Raw genomic sequence first — 22,543 nt, 5'->3', positions numbered from 1 at the left:
GCCCCGAAACGCACGAGCTGCAGCAGTGAGCATGTCATCCCCAGTGATTTGCTTGCTGGTGCCATTGAGAGCAGTGCCTCGGAGGAGAGCTGAGGCAGGACAACATAAGCCCTCCCCTGAAAATAAGCCCTCTGGTGTTTTTCTTTCCAAAAAAATTAATAAGACAGTGTCTTATTATGGGGAAACACAGTAGCTATACTCAACCTACAAAGCCCTGCTTACACCAGAAGCCTTCTAGCCTCTGCTCACCTGCTATATAGTTGGCCCCACTATTAAGTTTTTTAACACAGGGCTTGGCCCACAGGTGCTTAATAAATGATTGTTTCCTTCCTGCCCCCCTCCCATACAGTTTTTACTTCTTCAGTTGTATCAGTCTTATCTCCTCAACAAAAATGATCTGTTTATGGAGAACAGAAACCTTGCATTATACAGCACAAATCCCTAGATGCTTAATTAATGACTTAGCTAAATGATTGGATTTTTAAGGGCTCCAGGAGAGTAATTAAAGATCTGAGTTAATCAGGAGATAACTACTCTGGACAACTGAGCCTGAAGAAGACCTGAATCCCAAGAAAAGAAGCAAAGTCTTAAGGGGGCAGGCAGTTCACCTTAGCACTTCAGGACCCACAAATGTCTGACTACCTCTCCCTCTGTGGCCCAGGCTGGATCTCCAGATGCTACCCTGCACCACATTTTAGATCTTTATATCTTCCTCTGATGGGGTACCTGGGGTCTAAATCAATTTGTAAAACCAGTTTGTACAATTGTAACTGCAATTTGTATTGTAAAATTGTAATCTGTAAAATCTATTTCCCAACCTCAAACTCTGCCCCTTCCCCCCTATCTGCACTTGGCCAAGGCAACACCTCAAGACTCCTTTGTTCTTACTTAATCTCTTCATGTCTCCTCTGCTCTGGCCCAAATACTCCTTTGTCCTTGCCTCACATCTCCTCAGGTCTGGCCCAAATCTCATCTCAACTATCTATGCACTAAAGTCACAAGTTCCTCTCAGTCAGCCCTAACCTTTATCTATGCACTGAAGTCCCTTACATCCTGTCAGCCCTGACGATGGCAGCTCTGCCCTTTAAAAGTAAAAGCCTGCACCCCTCTCACTTGCAGGTCCCCTAAAGGATTCTTGCCGGCTTCTCATAGAAGCCTAACAATAAACTTCTACAACTCTCACTCCAATTAAGCCTGAGATCTTGAATTCTTTCCAGACGCTTTTGCAGGTTTTCTGGTCTTAGATAAGATCAGAGTTCCTATTGAACCTAGAGGGAACTATCCCTCAACACCTCTGTGAGGTAGGTTATTATACATTCCACTTCACAGATGAAGAAATTGAGGATAAGCGAAATTAGGGGACTTGTCTGTGTCTAAGTGTCAAACTTGCCTGACCTTGTTACTAGTCAGTCCTTCCCATCCCTGACCGTTATGTGTGATCTCATACCGACATCCTCTCCCTTCCCCTACCTCCTTATTGTGGAATTGCCGGCGCCCACGAACCTGAGTTTTAAATATTTTAAAATATTTGTGGTATTATGAAGTTGGTGTTACATATCGAACAAGTTTTGTTTCATGTGTTCAATTTTAAAGGCAAGTGAGTTGATTTTGTTCCATTTCTTTATTCAGTAAATTGTCGAAAGAAAAAAGTGTTTAAAGGGCTTGGAGCCTCAGCTCCCATCCCCAAGGGATGGGGTCCCAGGGGACATGTTAGGTTCAGTTTATCTCCCTTCTCTCCATGGCCTTTGGCAGCAAATTCATCTCCCCAAACACAATAAATCCCCAAACTCTTGATTGAGTTTGTTATGATGCTAAAATGACGACGCTCCCAGAGCGGGTTTCTGCCGCTCTCCACGCCCAGGAGGAACGGACTGTAAGCATACCCATTTTACAGAGCGACGCTCGGTAAAAAAGAACACTATGGTCTCGACTGTGGGTGTAAGGAGGATGTCTGGGGGAACGCGCTGCGCAAATAGGGGCTAAGTGGCGCACGATGTGCTCTCCTCCAGGATTCGTGCACACTGGGAGCTCAGGGTCTCGGTTTCCCTATTTGTAAAATGGAGGGGTCGGACTAGCTGGTCTTGCCGCTCTGACATTTGTGGATTGGCTAAGGGGTGCATGGCCACGCCCCCTCCTTGCTCCGCCCCGTCCCTGCTTCCTCAGCCCTCCGCTGGCAGGGACCGGGCTTGGCGCGGAACGCTTCTACCTCGGCCTCAGGCGGCGCCGGACGCCTGGTCGCGCCACTCTTCCCAGCAGGTTCCGCTGTTCGGTGGCCGCCCAGCGCGCATGCGCTCTCCGAGCTCCGCCGCTCCTGCCCCCGCCGCTCTTCCAGCCGACGCCGCCGCCAGCTCCGGGCTGGGGATGTCGGCGCTGTGTGATCCCGCTGGGCCCCTGGCCCCACCCGCGCCTGCCGCCCACGGGCCCGCGTCCCCACTCAGGTGCGTGGGCGCCGGCAAGCACAACGACCCGAAGTCGGCGCTTGGGGATCGTTGGTCCCGCCCCATCTTACAGATGAGGAAACTGAGGCCGCGTGGGGGGCGGGGCGGAAGCGTGTGGGCGGCCACATTGGCTCTCATTTTACAGAAAAGGAAATCGAAGCAGGGGAGGGAGGAAGAGAGGGAGGGTCTCGGGCGAGAGCCTTGGGGGTCCGGGCTCCAGGCCGCCCCACCCTCCCACCCCTCGCCGGGTGCCCTCGCCTGGCACTAGCTCGGGGTTCCAGAGGCGGCGGGCGACGGAGGGCACCCCAGGCGTCGGGGACGGCCGGTGCAAAGGCCCGGAAGGGAGCAGGGAAGGGTGGCCGGGCCGAGGCTGGGGGCTTCAAGGTAGCCTCTGGGAGTCGGTGGTCCACGCCCGACGCGCTCGGGGGGCCGGCAGCCCCCCCAGGCTGGGCGGCCAGATGGGCTCGGGGGAGGGCAGGACTTCCCAGGCTGGAGGGCCCCTGGGCAGCCGGTGTGGGAGGGCGGGGACTGCGGGGGCCAGTATCGAGATTAAGGAGAGCTCAGTCGCAGTGGGGAGCCCACCCACGGGGCGAGGCAGCCAGGGGGGGCCTGGCCCTCTGGCCTTCCGAGGGCAAAACTCTTCAGTTTCCGCAGAGTGCAGCCCTCTGCTGGGGGTGTGGGGGTGGGGGGGCGCGGCTAATGACTTTCACCTAAATGGCCCTGGTTAGAGAGGGTGGGGAGGGGCAGGCTGCCCAGGGAGCAGTATTCTTGGTCAGATTCAGCCCTCTTTTCGTGCCAGCACCTCTCCCCCGCTCTGGTCAGTGAACTGTAGACTCTGAGCGTCAGGACTGGCCCAGTGGCTATGCCCTTCTGGATTGGGGTTAGGACGGGTGGGTTCGGATCTGCTCTATACTAGCCCTGTGATCCTGGGCCAGACCTTTGTACAATGATGGTGTCTGAGGTTCTTGGTGGTGCTACAGGCAGCCACCTCTATTGGACCTAGAGATGGGCACAGCTCTATGATCTGGAGCACCTCTTTTCTCTGAGCCTCAGTTTCTCCCTCTCTATCCAATGACCTCCCAATTCTGCCACTTCATGAACCTGTGCTGCCCCCAGAGCATTGTTTTCAGTTCTGAGAGGGACCTGGGACTGGGTGTCAGGGCACTGGAAACCATCTCATGGGAGGATCAGTTAAAGGAGGAGGCCATGAGAACAGCAGTCCTAGGTTATCAGAGCAGTGAAAGGCAGGTGTCAGCAGCTCAATACAAGGAAGTGTTTGCCAACAAGGGGGAATGCCCCAAAGTAGAGGGAGCTTCCCTGGGGGAGGTGGTGGGCACCCACTCAGGGAGCTGTGCAGGTCAGGGGATGGCCATTCTTGGGGACATTCTAGAGGGACAACTGGGTCAAATCCTAGAGGCTACAAGGGCCTTTCCTCCTCGGTGATGATGTGAGGCAGAGGGCTCTCACTATGGGGATCTGACTCCCCTTTCTCTCCCTTCACAGTGCCCAGGAGCTGGCTCAGGAGATCAAGGCTTTTCTAACTGGTGTTGACCCTGTCCTAGGCCATCAGCTCTCTGCCCGTGACCATGCCCGCTGCGGCCTCCTCCTGCTGCGCTCTTTGCCCCCAGCCCGAGCGGCTGTGCTTGACCACTTGAGGAGCGTCTTTGATGAGAGTGTCCGGGCCCACCTTGCTGCACTGGATGAAGGGGCCACGACGAGCCCCCAGCACCTCCGCCCACCACCACCTTCCCACGCTCCCTCCGGGGGTCCTGGTCTGGAGGATGTCGTGCAGGAGGTGCAGCAGGTACTGTCTGAGTTCATCCGGGCCAATCCCAAAGCCTGGGCCCCCGTGGTCAGCGCCTGGTCCATCGACCTGATGGGCCAGCTCAGCAGCAAGTACTCGGGCCGCCACCAGCGAGTGCCCCACGCCGCGGGCTCCCTCAACGAGCTGCTGCAGCTGTGGATGGGCTGCCGAGCCACTCGAACCCTGATGGACATTTATGTGCAGTGCCTGTCTGCCCTCATTGGGAGCTGCCCTGATGCATGTGTGGACGCCCTCCTTGACACATCTGTCCAGCATTCTCCCCATTTTGACTGGGTTGTGGCCCACATTGGCTCCTCCTTCCCTGGCACCATTATCTCTCGTGTCTTGTCATGTGGACTCAAGGATTTTTGTGTCCACAGTGGGGCTGGAGGGGGAAGCGGGGGAGCAGGTGGCACCCCTCCGACCCCATCAGCAGACATCTTCTCCTCCAACCCCACTGTCCCCGGAGAGAAGCGTGTGCCGAAGATTGCATCTGTGGTGGGGATCCTGGGGCACTTAGCCTCCCGCCACGGAGACAGCATCCGCCGTGAGCTCCTTCGGATGTTCCACGAGAGCTTGGCAGCAGGCTCAGGGGGCCGGGGGGGTGACCCCTCCCTTCAGGCCACAGTGCCTTTCTTGCTGCAGCTGGCGGTCATGTCACCAGCCCTGCTGGGCACCGTCTCGGGAGAGCTGGTAGACTGCCTGAAGCCTCCGGCAGTCCTGAGCCAGCTGCAGCAGCATCTCCAGGTCTTTGGCCGAGAGGAGCTGGACAACATGCTGAGCCTGGCCGTCCACCTGGTCAGCCAGGCATCTGGAGCCGGGGCTTATCGGCTTCTGCAGTTCTTGGTGGACACAGCCATGCCAGCGTCGGTCATCACGCCCCCTGGCCTGGCTGTCCCCGACGCTGTCCGGGAGGCCTGTGACCGCCTCATCCAGCTGCTGCTGCTACACCTCCAGAAGCTGGTGCATGATCGGGGAGGGTCCCCTGGGGATGGGGTTCTAGGCCCTCCGCCCCCACCCCGTATGGTGCCCTTTCTGGATGCTCTTCGGAGCCACGTTGGGGAACTGTGTGGGGAGACCCTGAGGCTAGAGCGGAAGCGGTTCCTGTGGCAGCACCAGCTCCTGGGCCTGCTGTCTGTCTATACCAGGCCCAGCTGTGGGCCTGAGGCCTTAGGCCATCTCTTGAGCCGGGCTCGAACCCCAGAAGAGTTGAGCCTGGCCACACAGCTCTATGCTGGGCTGGTGGTCAGTCTCTCTGGCTTGCTGCCCTTGGCCTTGTGCAGTTGCCTGGCTCGAGTCCACGCAGGGACGCTGCTTCCCCCCTTCACAGCTAGGCTGCTTCAGAACCTGGCCCTGCTGGTGGGGTGGGAGCAGCAGGGTGGCGAAGGGCCCGCTGCCCTGGGCGCCCGTGTTGGCGAGGCTGTCTCTGCCCAGCTTCCTGACCTGGCTCCACTCCTGCTGCACCCCGAAGAGGAAGTCGCAGAAGCTGCTTCGTCCCTGCTGGCCATCTGCCCCTTTCCCCAGGGAGCCCTGCTCCCTGCCCAGCTCCTGAGTTTGGTGAGGGCCGGTGTGTCTCGATTCTTTGCCTCCCTGAGGCTTCACGGGCCCCCAGGTGTCTCCTCAGCTTCACACCTGCTCACCAGGCTTTCTCAGGCCTCCCCCGCCAGCCTCAAAGCCGTTCTCCAGCTTCTGGTTGAGGGGGCTTTGCATCGGGGCAATGCCGAGCTGTTTGGGGGTGAAGGAGAAGGGGGAAGTGAGAATGTGACGCCCACTGCCCCTTCCAGTTCAGCCTCTGCGTACCTGCTGGAGACCAACAGGCGGCACACAGCAGCAGTGCCGGGAGCTGGCGGTGTCTGGTCAGTGTTCCATGCTGGAGTCATCGGCCGGGGCTTGAAGCCTCCCAGGTCGGCCCACTCCCGCAGTGCCCAGGAAGTGACCTACAACACACAGAGCCTGCTGGGCCTTCTGGTTCACTGCTGTAGCACTGCTGGTGGGGCCGGAGCCAGTGACTGCTGGGGGGGCCCCGCGCTGAGCCCCGAGGCAGCCAAAGCGGTGGCAGTGACCTTGGTAGAGAGCGTGTGCCCCGACGCAGTCGGGGCTGAGCTGGCCTGGCCCCCCGAGGATTACGCCCGCACCACGGTGGAGCGGGACCTGCGCATTGGGCGCCGATTCCGGGAACACCCGCTGCTGTTTGAGCTGCTGAAGCTGGTGGCCGCGGCGCCCCCGGCCCTGTGCTACTGCTCTGTCCTGCTGAGGGGGCTTCTGGCAGCCCTCCTGGGCCACTGGGAGGCTTCTCGCCACCTAGACACCTCCCAATCACCCTGGCAGCTGGAGGCCTCGTGTACTCTGGTGGCTGTCATGGCCGAGGGGAGCCTGCTGCCCCCGACCTTGGGCAACATGCACGAGGTCTTCAGCCAGCTGGCGCCCTTCGAGGTGCGGCTGCTGCTGCTCAGCGTCTGGGGCTTCCTGCGGGAGCACGGCCCCCTGCCCCAGAAGTTCGCCTTCCAGCCCGAGAGAGGCCGCTTTGTCCGGGACTTCTCCAGGGAGGGCGGGGGGTCGGGGGGTCCCCACCTGGCGGTGCTGCACAGCGTCCTGCACCGCAACATTGACCGCCTGGGGCTCTTCTCTGGCCGTTTCCAGGCCTGGCCCACCGTGCTGAGGCCGGGGACGTGAGCTGCCCCAGCGGGGGGAGGGGCGGAGCTCTGCGCCACCCCCTGCTCTGAGAGCGTGCCGCCCAGACCTTCCCCGCTACTAAATAAAGGTCGTCCAGTTTGCAAAGATTCGACTAGCATTGCGGTCCTAGCGCAGCTGGGGCTGGGGGGGGGGGTGGGGCCCCGGGGGGGGCTGGGACAGAACGGGCCAATGGTGGTGCAGCAGGTTGGGAGCACTCCTATCAAAGGCTGGCTGCTCCTTATTCCCGCCTCCTGGCCACCTTCCATCACGGTCTGCGCTTCGCCCATAGGTCGGCTTGGCTTCTTGCTCTCGGGTGGCCAATCACCTCCCGGGACGGGAGGGCGCGCGGGGCCACGTGTCCCTGCGTGACGGGGGACGGCAGGAGGGGAGAGCCGGGGTCAAGGAGCAAACCCGGCACAAGATGGCGGCAGCGGCGGCGCGTCGGAGGCGGTGAGGAGAGTGGGGAAGAGCTCGGCCCGACTCCGGCGGCCCCTCCCCCGCTCCCCGAGTGCCCCCTTCTCCTGCCCGGCATCTTGGGAACCTGAACCCCAGGAAGGGCCCATGAGGGGCCGCCCAGGCCGACCCGGACGTGGGGGTGGGGCGGGTGGACGGGGCCGCGACCCCGGGGGTGGGGGTGGGGAGGCCTCTGGGCGCTGGACCTGAGCTGAGGCCGGCGTCCGCGGGGCCCTGTCCCGCCAGTGCCCTGCGCTTAAGAACAACAGCGCTAACCAGAGAGGGTAGAAGCGCCCCGAGAGGTGGCGCCGATGAGGCAGCGGAGGTCTGGTGCCTAGGCCAGGGCCCCCACTGGGAAGCGTCTGAGGCTGGACTTGAACTCGGGGCTTCCTGGTCTGTAAAATGGGGGCGCGGATGGGAGCTGATGTAAGCTGGGGTGCGGCGCCGGGCCCCAGGCCCCAAGCTCCCTTGGGCTTCCTAGTTCCGATCCGCCCCGCGGGCCCCGTGTGGACCCGTGGTGCCAGGGGAGACATGTCACGGGCGCCGGTCTCTGAGCGGCCTCCCTTCCCTTCTCAGGGCCCGGGCAGCCTTTGCCCTGGTGTGTCTGGGCCTCTGCCTTTGGGCAGCCTCCGCCGTGGACAGGAGCAACTTCAAGACGTGCGACCAGAGCTCCTTCTGCAAGTACGCGGTTTGGAGGGGCCGGGGCGGGGGCGGGGGCCCTGCCTGGGCTCGCCGCCTTTAGCCGGGCTTTTCTGTGCAGGCGGCAGCGCAGCGTGCAGCCGGGCGCGTCCCCCTACCGGGCCCTGCTGGACTCCGTGGAGCTCGCTCCCGATGCCCTCACCGTGCACCTGGTCCACGAAGTCACCAAGGTCCGGGCGCGAAAGGGGGGTGTGGGAGCAGCTGAGCGGGAGGGGCAGGGCCGGGCCTCACCTGTGCATCCCGTGCAGGTGGTGCTGCTGCTGGAGCTGCAAGGACTGCAGGGAAACATGACACGCCTGCGGATCGATGAGCTCAAGCCCCTGCGCCCTCGCTACCGGGTGCCTGATGTCTTGGTGGCCGACCCCCCCACGGCTAGGTAATCCCCCTGAGGTCTCTGCCCCCTTCTCTGCTGCTGCCCCCCGGGCTGCCCCTTCTTTACTTTTCTCTCGTTGCTGTCATTAGGCTGTCCATCTCTGGCCGCGATGAGAATAGTGTGGAGCTGACTGTGGCCGAGGGGCCCTACAAAATCATCCTGACAGGAAGGCCCTTCCGCCTGGACCTGCTGGAGAACCGCAGCCTTGTGCTTAGCGTCAATGCCCGGGGACTCATGGTCTTTGAGCACCAGAGGCTTCCCAGGAATTCGTGAGTAAAGGGATGGGAAGCTACCAGAAAGGGCAGCAAAGAGGCCTCCGAGAGAGTCTGGGCCCCTTGGGTTTCTTGGGGAGGGATGAGGGAGGGGAGAGTCAAGAACCTTCGGGGACAATGTGAGCTGGCCAGGAGACTGTATCCCTGTCCCATGGTGGGGAGCCATTCCTGGGCCTCCCTCCTCAGGCGAAGAGACCCAGAGTCCCTTCACTCCTCCCCTGGAGCTGTCTTGTTTCCCAGATTTATTTCTGCCCCCCCCCCTTTTTTTTTTAATAAGTTTTTTTTGTTTGTTTGGTTTTTCCGTCTCTGGATGTTCGTGGACTGAAACTCACTTTTGTGTTTCTGTTTCTGTGTTGGTTTTGTGCCTCCTTTCCCTGCCCCTTTGCCCTCCCCTTCCTTTCCCCTCTCCTCCTGCCCCAGTTTCTCGGATAAAGTTAGTCTCACGTTCGGTAGCATATGGGATAAGATCAAGAACCTTTTCTCTAGGTAAATCCACGGCCACTGGTACTGTATCTGTTCCTTAACCCCTGCCCCTCCATCCCTGTGCTCCTCTGCCCTGCACCCCACAGAAACACACAGACGTACACTCTCTTTCTCACATACACTTTCACACACACACTCCCAACCTCTGTTCCCTTAGCTAAAGACTTCTGTTTGAGGAGGGCTGGAAAGTGCTAGGAACCTGCTTCCTACTCCCTGGGGCTAGGAAGTTGGATGCTGGCAGTTTGCTTCTCTCTGTTTTAGGCAAGATGGAGTAGGAGTTGGTCAGGGCCCCCCATCCCCCCCCCTTCCCCTGGTGCCCCAGCCTACTGTCTAGACCTTTCTGGTGGATGATCTTTTAACTTTGCACTGCTCCCATCCTCCAGAAAGGGAAAGTGAGGCCTGGGAGGGGGATTAACTGGGCAGTGAGTGAGTAACAACCAGGTTTATGCTTCCTTCAATTGCCAAATCCCCCGAGTTCTGCCTCCTTCCCTCCTTTCCCTCCTTCCCGATGCTCTACAGTGGCTTGTATGGACATGTAAAAAACACATTACTTGTTTCCCTTGATCATTGACCTCCTTCCCTCCCTCCCTCCTTCCCTCATTTTCACCTCTTGGCACACTCCCAGCCCTGCCTTTGTATGAGGATATGCTCCCTGGGGATGCACTCCATGCCTGAGTGAAGCTCAGGCTGTATACCCCTGGGGCCCTTGGAGCACTACTCCTTCCTCATCCTCATGCTTTCACCAGCCCCCAAACAAAATCAAAACCAAAAACCTTCATCCCTCTTCCCTTGGACTGGAGTAGACAACTCTCCTACTTTTCCAGGGAGGGACCAAAAGAACCAGCTGAGGGGGATGGAACCTTGGATGAGGAGGCTGCCAGGAAAGCAGACAAGGTAAGGGGGGAAAGAGAAAAACAGAGGGAAAGTGAGGCGGGGCGGGGGCAAACAACTCAAACTGGGGCCTGAGGGTTCTACACAGACCCTCTAGACCTCCTGATTGGTGTGGGATCCCCTTTCTTCCTCTTGCAGCCAGAGGAGAACGGAGAAAAAGATGACAGTGATGAGCCAGGGGCCTGGGAGGAGATGTTTAAAACCCACTCAGATAGCAAGCCTTTTGGTGAGCAGGGAAGGGTATTTGAAGGGGTGGGGGCAAATGGGTGGGCAGGAAGGCCTCTCCTTGACTCCAGACCTCCTTCCTCCTTTCACAGGTCCCACATCAGTCGGTCTGGATTTCTCTTTGCCTGGAATGGAACATGTGTATGGAATCCCAGAGCATGCAGACAGCCTGAGACTGAAAGTCACTGAGTGAGTCACATGCATAGAGAGAGAGAGAGAGAGGGGAGCAAGGAAGTGTGCACAGCTTGAAGAGGCCAGCCAGAGGCCAGAGGGGCTGTGTCCTTCCTAGCTTCTCCCCAGAGGTCACGTGACCAGTCACCCAGCGATCGCTCGGGGCAGCTCTGACACTGTGGCCTTTGCAGGGGAGGGGAGCCGTATCGACTCTACAATCTCGACGTGTTCCAGTACGATCTGTATAACCCCATGGCCTTGTATGGCTCAGTGCCCGTGCTCTTGGCACACAATGTCCACCGAGACCTTGGGATCTTCTGGTTCAATGCAGCTGAGACGTGGGTTGATATATCCTCTAATACAGCAGGAAAGGTGAGGGGGAGCCTAGGGATGGGGGGGGGAAACCATGTGGCATCACCAGGTGACAGGAAGCAGTCACTTGTGCTCTATGCAGTCTGGGCACATAAAACAGGGACTGCTTGCTTGGGCCCAATGGGATGAGCTGAGACATGGGGTTCCTGGGTGGGAGGAAGAGGTCCTCTATCTCCTCCAGGCTCTCTGGCAGAGCTTGTCAGTTCTCCACTGTGAAAGGGGGTACTGGACAGGACTGAGGGAAACTAGGGAATGATTGGAAGGCTATTCCCCCTTGTAGGAATTGGTAGGCAGGGAGTATCTAATTTCTGGTCCTCCTGGAACAGACACTGTTTGGGAAGATGCTGGATTACCTGCAAGGTGGGGGGGAGACGCCCCAGACTGATGTGCGCTGGATGTCAGAGAGTGGTATCATTGATGTGTTCCTGCTCCTCGGGCCCACGGTCTCAGATGTCTTCCGTCAGTACACCAGTCTCACAGGTGTGCTGTGTGCCCATCATTAGCATGCTGGTATAAACCCCAGACCAGCAGCCCTGTGCCTGTGCCGAGCACCTCACCTTCTCAGACCCTGCGAGAACTGGTTTACAACCTTCCTGGGAGTCTTGTTATTTTGTGTAGATTTTATTTTTGTGATGATGTTCTTTGTTTCTTACATCATTTCTACATCCATACGTGTTCTTTCCTCTCTCCTACCTTATAAGGAACCATTCCTTACCACAAAGAATAAGACATACTAGACATGGGTTACGTTAGCTGTGTTGGTGCAGCCCCTCAGAGTCATGTTTCACATCTATAGTCTGTCCTCCGGGAGATAAGGGAGGAAAACGCTTCCCCCAAGTTTATGGCCCTTGAATTGCCAACATGGGGCTGATCTTGGGCCTTGCACTTGGCTCTTTGGCCCAGCCCGTGCTTTGGATTTGTGACTCCACGATTCTTCCCTGCTCCCACAGGGACCCAGGCCCTCCCCCCACTCTTCTCCCTTGGCTACCATCAGAGCCGCTGGAATTACCGGGATGAGGCCGATGTGATTGACGTTGACCGGGGCTTTGATAGTCATGACATCCCCTGTGACGTCATCTGGCTGGACATCGAACATGCTGATGGAAAACGCTACTTCACCTGGGACTCGAGCCGTTTTCCCCAGCCCCTTACCATGCTGGGACATCTGGCTGGCAAAAGACGAAAGGTAAGATGGCTAGCTGGCCATGAGGGGGAGTCTGTCAGCTTTCAGGGGGTCCCGGGAGGAGAGCCTTTGAGCTCTTGTTCTTCCCTGTTCCCAGCTGGTGACCATTGTGGACCCTCACATCAAAGTGGACTCAGGATACCGGGTCCATGAGGAGTTACAGTCGCTGGGACTGTATGTCAAGACCCGAGATGGTTCTGACTACGAGGGATGGTGCTGGCCAGGTCAGGAGGAAAGGCCTGACAAGGAGTGGGGTCCCAGTGTGACTGGGGGTTGGGATGACATGCCTGTGTTGCCAGCCCCTAGCCCCAGGGCTCACCCTTGCTTTTGATCTCTAGGTTCTGTTGGCTACCCTGACTTCACAAACATTAAGATGAGAGACTGGTGGGCAGACATGTTCAGCTTTGACAAATATGAGGTAGGGACAGGGTGGGGCGCCCCCTCCATGTTCCCCTTGGCTTCCACTCACACTCTAAATCTGTTTAGGCACTTGACTCCCTCACTTTTTTTTTTTTTGCTTTTGGGAGGGCAATTGGATGTTAAGTGACTTGCCCAAGGTCACACAGCTAGTTTTTGTGTTAAGTGTCTGAGGCCGCATTTGAACTCAGGTCCTCCTGACTCCAGGGCTCTATTCACAGCACCACCTAGCCGCCCTGACTCCCTCACTTTCTTAGCCTTTATGGTTTGGAGTGTCAGGAAGGGCTGGGCATCCCAAGGCCTCGAAGGCCAACCAGACAGGCTGGAGGGTGCTAGGGAGCGGCTCACCAGCTCTGCCTGGGCCTTCTGGGTGCAGTTCAGTAGGAGAGTGAGCCAAAAGGTGTGGTCTGTGTTCCTTAGTGGGGAGCTTTGTTTTCTTCTGGATGTTTTGTTGATGCTTTTTCTTTGTCATCTGTTGCTCCCTTCAGACCTCCCTTGTAACAAGTACTGAGAGAGAGGAGAAACCATCCCACTGTCAGCCTTTTAGTCATGCCCAGACCCTGCCAAGGGGTGTTTGGATTCTTTGTGGTCATTATGGATGTTGTTTTTTAAAGTCACTGTATCAGTTCATATAAGTGTTGTTTGGTTTTTCTGAATCTATTGTATTTTATCATTTCTTAGAAATGCTGTCTCTTGCTTCCCTGGATTCCTTGCACCCTGGTTCTCTTTCTTTTGTTTCTAGGGTTCAGCCTCAAACCTCTTTGTTTGGAATGATATGAATGAGCCATCGGTGTTCAATGGCCCTGAGGTCACCATGCTCAAGGATGCCCGGCACCATGGGGGCTGGGAGCATCGGGACATCCACAACATTTATGGCTTCTATGTGGTGAGGCTCCTGGGGGGCCTCAAGCCGCGGGGAGTGTTGGGCTGGGGCCTGCTGCGTCACTGCCTTGACCACAGCTTTCTCTGTGCCCCCTCAGCACATGGCCACAGCAGAGGGACTGAAGCGGCGCTCTGGAGGTGTGGAGCGCCCATTTGTGCTCGCCAGGGCCTTCTTCGCTGGCTCTCAGCGCTTTGGTGAGACCTGGCAGGAGGCTGTATGAGCGTGGGGTACAGGGACACCAATGGGCAGTCTGCGGGTCAGTGAGTGCTCCGCATCAGGACCTGCCAGCATATCCAGCTGGCCTGCTTGAAGCTGGTAGGACGGATCCCACCTCGTGGCAGTCAGATGCACCAATGGACAAGAGAAGACTACTGGGCTAGAGGAGCGCCAGCTAGGACAGGCTGAAGGGAAAGCTCTGTTGGGAGGCCTCCTTTCCCCTTCCAGACTCCTCTTTACGGCATTCTCTCTCTGTATCTCTTCCCAGGAGCTGTCTGGACAGGGGACAATGCAGCAGAGTGGGACCATCTGAAAATCAGCATCCCCATGTGCCTCAGCTTGGGGCTGACAGGGCTCTCTTTCTGTGGGGGTGAGAAAGGGGGGCTCCAGGGGGAGGGTCACTGGCTAGGGTTACCTAAGAGGTGGTGGAAGGGAGCACTCTCTTTACCACCTCTCACCCTCTGCCTGCCAGCGGACGTGGGCGGCTTCTTCAAGAACCCTGAGCCAGAGCTGCTTCTGCGCTGGTACCAGACTGGTGCCTACCAGCCCTTCTACAGGGCACACTCACACATGGACACAGGCCGGCGAGAACCCTGGCTGCTACCCCCCGAGTACCTAGGGCCCATCCGAGATGCCTTGCGCCAGCGCTATGCCCTGCTCCCCTTTTGGTATACCCTCTTCTATCGTGCTCACCGGGATGGGCATCCTGTCATGAGGTGAGAGGGGCAGTGCCATGGGCTGGGAGAAGGATGGGGAGGCATGGACAGCTCAGGGGGGTCACTCGCTACTCCGATCCACTCTCCTGTCCTCTCCTTCTGCAGGCCCCTGTGGGTGCAGTATCCAAAGGATGTGACCACCTTCAGCCAGGATGATCAGTTCATGCTAGGTGAGAATATTGGCAAGGGATTGCAGTCTGTGGCTATGGGAGAGTCTGGAAGGCAGAAGGCTAGGGCCCGAGGTGACCACAACCCCGTCTGTTTTAGGAGACTCTCTGTTGGTTCATCCGGTGACAGAGCCTGGGGCCCGCGGAGTCCAAGTGTACCTGCCTGGCCAAGGGGAGGTGAGCTCAGAGGGAAAGGGACTCGGACAGCGCAGGCACGTACGTGTGGTGTGGAGGGAGGAAAACTAAATGGGAAACCTGCCATCATCATCCCTTCTCCTCAGGTGTGGTATGATGTTCAGAGCTACCAGAAGCATCACGGCCCCCAGACCTTGTACCTCCCGGTCACTCTTAGCAGCGTGAGTGCTCCCTACCCCCTTACTGCTTGTCCCTTTCTTGTGGTGTGCCCCTTGGGAGGACAGGGAGCAGGTGTGAATGTTAAGAGGAGGGCAGTTGAGCCAGGCTTTTCTCTCTTCCCCAGATCCCTGTGTTCCAGCGTGGGGGGACCATCATACCTCGGTGGGAACGGGTGAGGCGTTCTTCAGACTGTATGAAGGACGACCCCATCACTCTGTACGTCGCAATCAGCCCCCAGGTGAGGGACTTCAGCCACCCCACCCTGCCACCTGTCCCTCTAAATTCTGCTCTCTGTGGCCGTTAGACTCTCAGCTGCTTCCACACAGGGCACAGCGGAAGGAGAACTCTACTTAGATGATGGCCACACTTTCAACTATCAGACCCAGAACGAGTACCTGCTACGCAAGTTCACCTTCTCGGGAAACACTCTCACCTCTAGGTAAGTCGTGCTCCCTGGTGCTGTGGATGTGCTGTGGCCCCCCTCCTGCCCTTTGACATGTCTCTGCTGATTTCTCGGTTCTGCCCCTCCCAGCTCAGCGGACCCGCAAGGCCACTTTGAGACCCCGATCTGGATAGAGCGGGTGGTGATCCTGGGGGCCGGAAAGCCGGCCTCTGTGCTCCTACGGACGGAGGGTAAGGGAGTGACCTCGCCCCAGCGGGAGGAGGGTGGAGGAGGCTGGAGGAGGCTTCTGCCCTTCTGCCTGGCTGCCTCTGACCCTGTCTGTCTCCAGGCATGCTCGGGAGTGTCCTGAGTTTCCATCATGATGCAGAGACGTCGGTGCTAACTCTGCGCAAGCCTGGAGTCCCCGTGTCGGCCGACTGGAGCATCCATTTGCGATAGCTCAGGGTCAGAGCAGCCCCTCCCTCTGCCACAGGTCTGCATCCTGCCCAGTAACCCGGGCAACCACAGTAGGGCCCAGAGGCTGCCAGAGGATTGGCTGGGCAGGAGCCAGGGGGGCTTCCTGGCCTGGGAACCCTTCCTCTGCTCCCGGCAGACGCACGGCTGTACCCCGTCTTTGAGGGGACCTGAACTCTTCCTCCCCAGACTCCCTCTCATGCCTCAGCTTCAGCCAGCGGACCCCCCTTCCCCCTCCCCCTTCCCCCCACTTTGTTCCTCTCCTGGTGGAGGGAGGGAGATTCCAGGTGACTCCCTTGCGCCCCCCCCCCCCCTCTGATACACTGGGACCACCCCTTAATTAGCGGTGGGAGGGGCCAGGCCTCCCCCTCCCCTGCCTGGAGGGGCCCAGGGCCCCGCCTTGTGGCCCCCGCCCACGTATGTCCGGGTATTTATTGCTGGCGGAGCAGGCCGGGGGCCAAGGATCATGTGTGTGCCCAGGGCTTGGGTGCGGCCGCGGGGAAGGGGCAGCTGGGGACGATTTTTTTTTTACTTCCCCGCGGCCCGAGCTGGGACAGGTTTTGATAAACTGAGAAACAATAAAAGAACCGAAACTCTTGGCTGACGCGTCAGTGAGTGGGGGGGGGGGGGGGGCGGGGTCACGGTCAGGCAGTCCGCTCTGCGCTTGCGCCGAGCATCCTCATCCGAGACCGCACGTGGGAGGGGCTCCCTGTAGAACTGGGGAGCGTTATTCTATTTGAATGGGGTCCCGGCAGAGGGAGTGGGAAGCCACCGGGGCGTGGTATCGGCTGGGCCCTCCCGGCTCCGGGCCGCACGTCTAGGGTCCGGCCGGGAAGGGGTCTTTCCGAGCTCGAACCCGCCTCTGCAGGATGGGGGGCGGGGGCACGTGACTGGCTCGCGCCAGGTGCGTGTGCCGGAAATTACGTCACCAACAGCCGCTCCCGGATGTGAGCGGCGCGGGAAATCTGAGGGGTGGGATCGAGGAGAGATTTGACCCGGAAGTTGAGGTATGGGCCAGGATCAGTGACCGGAAGTGAACTCCTGAAGACCAGCCGAGGAGAGAGGAAAGGGGGAGGAGACGTGAGCTCCTCATCCCGAGCCCGGTAGAGGGTGAGGTTGGGTTTGGACTCAATGATCCCCTCTCCCGTCCCGCCCCATCCCTGCCCCCTCCCTGCTTTGCACCGGGGCCTCGTCGCTCCCCTCCCTCCAGCCCCCACCCCGGGCCTTGCCATCCCCCTCCTCCAGTCGTGGCCCCGCCCCCTGGCCCCCTCCTCCTTTCCTCCCATGCTCCCCTCCCTTTTCCGCAGCGGTCCCAGGCCCGGCCATGAAGCTGAAGCTGAAGAACGTGTTCCTGGTGTACTTCTTGGTGTCCCTCAGCGGCCTGCTCTACGCTCTCCTGCAGCTCGGTGAGGCGGGAGGGCGAGGGCGGGTCCGGGTCCCGGGGGCCCAGCAGGGCGCCCCTCCTTCCTGCCCCCGGGCTGCTGGGCGTGGCTTTAGGGTCTGCACACGTTCAGACCTTTAATCTTGGAGATGCCGATCAGACGGAATCCTAGGCTAGGGATGGAGGGGTTAGGGCCTAGAGAGGTTAAGAGGCTTGGCCTGGGCTGCACAGGTGGAGAGACTTCTAGCTTCTAGTCTGTAGCTCTGGGGGCAGAAACCATCCCTCTTCTTTGCTCCGCCCCATCCTCTCCCATTTCCGCAACCCAGGTCAGCCCTGTGACTGCTCCCCACACCTTCGAGCAGCTGCCGAGCACCTTCGCAGGAAAGACCTGAAGATCTCCCAGTTGCAAGCCGAGCTTGGTCGGCCGCCCCCTGCTCCCGCCCAGCCCCCTGAACCTGAGGCTTTGCCCACCATCTATGTCGTGACCCCCACCTATGCTAGGTACCTTCTCCGTCGGGCAATCGCTTTTCTCAGTGCGTAGGCTTTGGCTGGTTTCTTAAAACACGAGTGACATAGTTGAGGACCAGATGTGGGCCAGGTTTGGGTGCAAAGCCTGTGATCCAGGACTAGTGTCCATCCTGGAGGGATGTCTTCCAACTATGTGAAGAGTAGGAGTGAGGAAGATCAGCCAGGCCTGACTAGAAAGGCCCTGAGTACACTTGGGGCGCTGGGGACCTGGTGCCTCTTTGAGGGAAAAGCTAGGACTGAGTGGGAGAAGGTAGGAGCAAGATTTGGGAGAGAGGGAACATGCAGAAAGTTATGAGGTCCTTGTTAAGTAAGGTGGTCCTGTGGAATCCTCGTATAACCTTGCTGGGGCCCAGCTGAGTGCAGATGGGGAGGGAGAGGAAACAGAGACAGGGGGAGATCTCTTTGGAGGATGTAGTGTTTCTCGAATTCAGTTCATTTTATTTTCTCTGTAACTCTGTGAAGAAGGTACTGCAGTATTATTTTTAATCCAGAAACAGCTTGAGAGGTCACAGGATTTGCCAAGATCACAATAGTAGAAAACATCAAAGCTGTGGGTTCCACGGAATCCTAAACCCAGGCTTCTGGGACAGGAAGAGCATTTTAGAGCATTCTGTGTCCCGAGGCTATGTTAGGTTCACCTGTGTCTAGGTCGTGTCCCTCCCTCATCCCATCTCACACCTTGCACTTCTCCTTCTTGTACCCTCGTCTTTCCCCACTTAGGCTGGTGCAGAAGGCTGAGCTGATTCGCCTGTCACAGACCCTGTCCTTGGTGCCCAGACTGCATTGGGTGCTGGTGGAGGATGCCGAGGCACCTACTTCACTCGTCTCAGGGCTGCTGGCCACCTCTGGCCTCCGATTCACTCACCTGGTGGCCCTCACACCAAAGGGGCAGCGGCTTCGAGAAGGAGAGCCAGGCTGGGTCCGGCCCCGGGGTGTGGAGCAGCGCAACCGAGCCCTGGATTGGCTCCGGGGAAAGGAGGCTGCAGTTGGTGGGGAAAGGGACCCACCCCCCGTGGGATCTCGGGGGGTCGTTTACTTTGCTGATGATGACAACACCTATAGTCGGGAGCTCTTTGAGGAGGTAAGAGGGTTAGAGGAGCCATTTGTAGAGATTGTGTGGAAAGGAAAAGTGATCAGAAGTAACTAGCTCTGCTGTTTGGGGGGGAAGGGGGCTCTACGGGTAGAAGAAGGAGCCTCTCAGAGGAGTTTGGGCTGTTGTGTGGTTTCACGTGTTCTTTCTGCCTTAGTAACTATGTGCGTCTTTCTTGATCTGATTTGTCCTCAAGATGAGGGGAACCCGAGGTGTCTCCGTGTGGCCTGTGGGGCTGGTCGGTGGCCTGCGGTTTGAGGGGCCCCAGGTGCAGGGGGGCCAGGTGGTTGGCTTTCACACAGCCTGGGAGCCTGACCGGCCCTTCCCTCTGGATATGGCCGGTTTTGCTGTCTCGCTGCCCCTTCTCTTGTCTCGGCCTGGTGCCCAGTTTGACCCCACTGCCCCCCGGGGCCACCTGGAGAGCAGTCTCCTCAGCCATCTCATTGACCCCAAGGATCTGGAGCCCCGAGCTGCAAACTGCACACGGGTAAAGGGTCAGGAACCATAGGGTGGGAGGCAAGAGGAGGAGGGATTGGAGATGGAGAATACTTTCTCAGGCATAAGCATGCCCCCTCTCCTTGGTGGAGCCTCGTTGGCCAGTTCTCTCGTTCTAGTGAGCTCATTTTAATGATTTTAAGAACTACTTGTGAGATTGAGAGCTTTTAGAACCTGTGGAGGGTCTGGTGCAGGGGGAGAGTGTGGGCCTTGTGAAAGTGGAGGTGGGGGTAGCCTAGAGGGATTGCGGACCGAAGCATCGTCTGCTGCCCTTTGACTTGGGTCTCCCTCGAGGGCCGTTCAAGGTTCAAGGTGGGCCTCCTCTGGCTGGAGCCCTTTCTGACTGAGGGGCTGGCACTGCTTGCAGGTGCTGGTATGGCACACAAGGACGGAGAAACCCAAGATGAAGCAGGAGGAACAGCTGCAGAGGCTGGGCCGGGGCTCGGATCCCGGCATAGAGGTGTGACTGGGGATGCCGACACTCCTTGGGACATAGGTAGGCTAGAGGGCCATGTAGGTTTCTGAGGTCATGACCCTGCAGATTCTGGGTCTGCCCCATGGGCACCTCCCTCCTTCATCTTGCCTCGTGGAGCTCGCCAAAGAGGACAAGTGGATACTGGTGTTGAGCTGGGTCAGCCCTGGGGTGGGGAGAACCCCCAGGACAGATGGACTCGGCTGGAAGAATGTGGATGACCGCTGGAAGAGGGGCGCTGTCCAGTTACTCAGTGGGCATGGGCATGCATTTTGGGACCTGATCAGGTGGGGGCTGCAGGGTCCCTCCCCACAGTGAGCATGTTCCCCCATTCCTACCTCCAGAATAAAATATGTCAATCCTCTGATTCCTGCTCTTTGTTCAGTGCTGCTAACTGTGCCCCCCACCACCCCCAATACCCAGGGTCTAAACACCCTTAGAATCAGGTTAGACCCTAGTGTGGTATCAGGGCCACTCCTGAACTAAGAAAAGACACAGGCAGAGAAGTGCCTCCTCACCTTGGTCAGAGAGAACAGTGCCCTCCCCATGCCAAGAAAGAGAGGAAAGAAAGCGTCAGGTGGCTGAGGTTTATTGATTTTTGTACACGTGGAGATTTTTGCCATTTTTTTTCCTGGGTGACCGGCTGGTCTTCCTTTACCCCTGCTACCATCAGCACCTCCTTGTGGTCCCCCCAGGAGTGGGCCCTGTCCCCCTCCGCCTGTGCCAGCGGCGGGGGCTCTGAAGTGGGATAATGGGTTTCTATCTTTAGCTACTTCTAGCTAAGGCTTCCCTCTGTGTCTTCTGGCTGTCTCCCCTAATCTAGTTCCTTTCCTTTCTTCCCTGGGCCCCGCTGTTGCCCCTCTTCATTCTCCTCCAGGGCAGTGGTGCTCTCAGCATGGGCACTGCTGCAGGGAGGGGGACTGAGAACTGCTCTGGCCAGCCTCTCCTTTCATTCCCCCCTTCCCCTCCTCTGGAGTGCTAGGCTTCTGTTGGGACTTCTTCAGCTGGGGCCTCTGGTGGAACCTCCTCGGGCACAGGTCTCTGAGCACACAGCCCCTGCTGGAAAGCACTTTTCAGCATCTCTTTGAGCCCCCCAGAGAACAAGTAGCCCTGGGTGTCCCCTTCCCCATCTATGGCTCCCCCCAGGCCCTCCAAAGCCGTCTGCAGGTACCGAAGTCCCAGGAGTACCAGCACCTGTGAGGGGCAAAGGGAGAGGGGTCAGGGAAGAGTGCTACAACTCAGGCCTGAAAGCTGGCCACGGGCTGGGCCCTAGCCCAACTCGGTTTGGTGGTCCTCAGCACAGTCTGCCTCTGAGCAACTCTGCTTACCTGCAGTAGGAAGGTAATGCCAAGCACGGTCCCCAGAGTGCTGGCCAGCCCTGCCAAGTGCCTGAGCAGCACACCGTGGCAGCCGTGTTCCCAGAGGTTGAGGTTGGGCTGCCGAGGGTCAGACAGGGGATGGGCCTGTGTTTTGGAGAGGTGGCTCTGCAGGCAGGGCCAAGGGGAGTGGGGGTTACAGCAGGAAAAGGGGACCCCGTCGATGAGATAGAGGCCTTCCACATTACTCTGGATTTGGCTGCCAAGAAGCAGAGAGGCTGTCAGCCAAGGGACCCCCCAGAAGCGGTCCCTTGGGAAGGGGGAGGCATTGGGAGAAGGGTGAGAGGACCAGAGGAGGCCTAGAAGCATTCCAGCACTTACTCGATGATGTCCTGGTTGTTGGGGTCCAGATACCGGCTACTGATCCACTGAACAGTGAACCAGTCTTTGTAACTGTGTCGTCCACAGCAGCGGTAGGCCAGCTGGAGCTCATCCATTAGCCGCTTAGCATTGCAGTGCCCCGGAACTTCTGTGTCCTTGTAGTGGACCAAGGCCGCCCCCAAACCATTCTCTAGGGCAGCATCCAGGCCCCTGGGCAATGCTAGGGCCAGTCCTGCTGCCAGGGCCAGAAGACCCCCTCCTCCAACGGTCCCAGCCAGCAGGATTGGTCCCAGCACCCCTCGCCAAGGCGGATAGCGGGCTGCATCCAAGGACGCCCTAGTGACTCCAGCCCCTAAGACCCCCATGCCCAGGGCAGCTGCCCCTGCAGCCAAAGCTGTCTTGGGGAGGGCTGGAAAGGAGCAGGTGGGCTCCAAGAAAGGGCTTAGGGGCCACAGCTGTACTAGGAGGTGGCCACTAGAGATGAGGGTGAGGCCACCTGCCAGAGCCAGCAGCCAGGAGAAGAGCCAGAGCCCCTGGGCCAGGCGGATCCGGGCCTGGAGGGGCAGGGGAAGGGGCAGAATGGCAGCCATCTCCCATCTCGGCCCCGGGGGAGTGCAGAGGGGCCTGCCAGGGGCCCAAGACAGGGGCCAGGCCGCTGAGTCAGCCTGGCTTGGCTCAGCGCTGGGTTAATGCCAACCTGACCCCAATACCCCAGGGTCCCACCCCGAGGCCCTAATAACTTTTTGCCCTGCCCACCCCATCCCCACCCCCAGCCACCCCAGTCCCATCACTGATTTTCTGGGCTCCACCCCCTGGGTGGGCCCCTCCCCTATTGAGAAGACTGACAGTCCTGCGGCCCCGCCCCCCCCCCACTCCGGTTCTACACTCAGCCCCCCACCTGCCCCGTCGGGCCTCTCTGTGCACCCTATCCCCAACACACACTGCCCGGGTCCAGTAAGGGGGTGACGGTGGGAGCTGAGCTGCGGGGCCTGTTGGGTGTCGGAGCTCCCCCTTCTCTGGTCCCCTGGGAATAGAGAATGTGTGGGGGCGATCGGGGGAGAGGGGGGGCTAGTGGAGAGGCAGGGGCACTTGGGAAGTGCTGGGGCCCCAGGGGTCGAGAGGGGGCCAGTGGGTCCCGGGAGGTCTCGGCCCTTTGCCCCGCCCTCCCTTCCGCCCCCGTGGGAGCACAGCCGGCCCGGGCAGGGAGGGGTTACCAGGCGGCCCGCCCCCCCCC

General features: G+C 58.9%; 4 protein-coding genes across 6 annotated transcripts; 3 read left to right on the top strand and 1 right to left on the bottom strand.

Moving 5' to 3' along the window:
• Nucleotides 1–1,637: 1,637 nt before the first annotated feature.
• Nucleotides 1,638–7,020, top strand: INTS5 (integrator complex subunit 5). Its single transcript, XM_069066142.1, has 2 exons — nucleotides 1,638–2,438; nucleotides 3,942–7,020. The coding sequence occupies exons 1-2, from the start codon at nucleotides 2,119–2,121 to the stop codon at nucleotides 6,913–6,915; spliced, it is 3,294 nt and encodes a 1,097-aa protein (XP_068922243.1). The 5' UTR covers nucleotides 1,638–2,118; the 3' UTR covers nucleotides 6,916–7,020.
• A 231-nt stretch (nucleotides 7,021–7,251) lies between these two features.
• On the top strand, nucleotides 7,252–16,245 carry GANAB (glucosidase II alpha subunit). Of its 2 annotated transcripts, XM_069066140.1 has the most exons (25): nucleotides 7,252–7,365; nucleotides 7,945–8,049; nucleotides 8,129–8,237; nucleotides 8,316–8,443; nucleotides 8,530–8,709; nucleotides 9,133–9,198; nucleotides 10,020–10,089; nucleotides 10,225–10,312; nucleotides 10,404–10,500; nucleotides 10,674–10,854; nucleotides 11,181–11,334; nucleotides 11,805–12,040; nucleotides 12,135–12,261; nucleotides 12,376–12,455; nucleotides 13,197–13,340; nucleotides 13,435–13,531; nucleotides 13,822–13,923; nucleotides 14,026–14,269; nucleotides 14,375–14,439; nucleotides 14,537–14,613; nucleotides 14,718–14,792; nucleotides 14,915–15,028; nucleotides 15,117–15,229; nucleotides 15,323–15,423; nucleotides 15,522–16,245. In XM_069066140.1, the coding sequence occupies exons 1-25, from the start codon at nucleotides 7,337–7,339 to the stop codon at nucleotides 15,629–15,631; spliced, it is 2,892 nt and encodes a 963-aa protein (XP_068922241.1). In that variant the 5' UTR covers nucleotides 7,252–7,336; the 3' UTR covers nucleotides 15,632–16,245. The 2 variants fall into 2 exon arrangements, with proteins under 2 accessions (XP_068922241.1, XP_068922242.1); XM_069066141.1 differs by lacking the exon at nucleotides 9,133–9,198.
• A 347-nt stretch (nucleotides 16,246–16,592) lies between these two features.
• B3GAT3 (beta-1,3-glucuronyltransferase 3) lies at nucleotides 16,593–19,979 on the top strand. Of its 2 annotated transcripts, none has more exons than XM_069066139.1 (6): nucleotides 16,593–16,761; nucleotides 16,954–17,052; nucleotides 17,354–17,528; nucleotides 18,276–18,636; nucleotides 18,842–19,132; nucleotides 19,508–19,979. In XM_069066139.1, the coding sequence occupies exons 2-6, from the start codon at nucleotides 16,971–16,973 to the stop codon at nucleotides 19,604–19,606; spliced, it is 1,008 nt and encodes a 335-aa protein (XP_068922240.1). In that variant the 5' UTR covers nucleotides 16,593–16,761; nucleotides 16,954–16,970; the 3' UTR covers nucleotides 19,607–19,979. The 2 variants fall into 2 exon arrangements, with proteins under 2 accessions (XP_068922240.1, XP_068922239.1); XM_069066138.1 differs by having other exon boundaries at nucleotides 16,616–16,756.
• A 217-nt stretch (nucleotides 19,980–20,196) lies between these two features.
• Nucleotides 20,197–22,098, bottom strand: ROM1 (retinal outer segment membrane protein 1). The gene is made up of 3 exons (XM_069066079.1): nucleotides 21,310–22,098; nucleotides 20,941–21,187; nucleotides 20,197–20,806 (listed from the first exon to the last, which is right to left on the bottom strand). Exons 1-3 carry the CDS (start codon nucleotides 21,897–21,899, stop codon nucleotides 20,591–20,593), a joined length of 1,053 nt encoding a protein of 350 aa, XP_068922180.1. The 5' UTR covers nucleotides 21,900–22,098; the 3' UTR covers nucleotides 20,197–20,590.
• Between the last annotated feature and the right edge of the window lie 445 nt (nucleotides 22,099–22,543).

Source organism: Petaurus breviceps, unplaced genomic scaffold, assembly GCF_028583685.1.
Source record: "Petaurus breviceps papuanus isolate PSGF00001 unplaced genomic scaffold, PetGlider_PUasm1.0 90721, whole genome shotgun sequence".
NCBI lineage: Eukaryota > Metazoa > Chordata > Mammalia > Diprotodontia > Petauridae > Petaurus > Petaurus breviceps.
The sequence above is the reverse complement of the archived record's forward strand: the minus strand, read 5'-3'. Positions and strand labels throughout refer to the sequence as shown.

Bases quoted from the DNA above. Each gene is read 5' to 3' on its own strand.
- INTS5 (XM_069066142.1), top strand. From the start codon at position 2,119: ATGGCCACGCCCCCTCCTTGCTCCGCCCCGTCCCTGCTTCCTCAGCCC. The intron at 2,439-3,941 runs GTGCGTGGGCGC...CTCCCTTCACAG, and splicing joins GGGCCCGCGTCCCCACTCAG to TGCCCAGGAGCTGGCTCAGG.
- GANAB (XM_069066140.1), top strand. From the start codon at position 7,337: ATGGCGGCAGCGGCGGCGCGTCGGAGGCG. The intron at 11,335-11,804 runs GTGTGCTGTGTG...CTGCTCCCACAG, and splicing joins TCAGTACACCAGTCTCACAG to GGACCCAGGCCCTCCCCCCA. The intron at 12,456-13,196 runs GTAGGGACAGGG...TTTTGTTTCTAG, and splicing joins TCAGCTTTGACAAATATGAG to GGTTCAGCCTCAAACCTCTT.
- B3GAT3 (XM_069066139.1), top strand. From the start codon at position 16,971: ATGAAGCTGAAGCTGAAGAACGTGTTCCTGGTGTACTTCTTGGTGTCC. The intron at 18,637-18,841 runs GTAAGAGGGTTA...TTTGTCCTCAAG, and splicing joins GTCGGGAGCTCTTTGAGGAG to ATGAGGGGAACCCGAGGTGT. The intron at 19,133-19,507 runs GTAAAGGGTCAG...CACTGCTTGCAG, and splicing joins GAGCTGCAAACTGCACACGG to GTGCTGGTATGGCACACAAG.
- ROM1 (XM_069066079.1), bottom strand. From the start codon at position 21,899: ATGGCTGCCATTCTGCCCCTTCCCCTGCCCCTCCAGGCCCGGATCCGC. The intron at 21,188-21,309 runs GTAAGTGCTGGA...GCTTCTTGGCAG, and splicing joins AACAACCAGGACATCATCGA to CCAAATCCAGAGTAATGTGG. The intron at 20,807-20,940 runs GTAAGCAGAGTT...TGCCCCTCACAG, and splicing joins GCATTACCTTCCTACTGCAG to GTGCTGGTACTCCTGGGACT.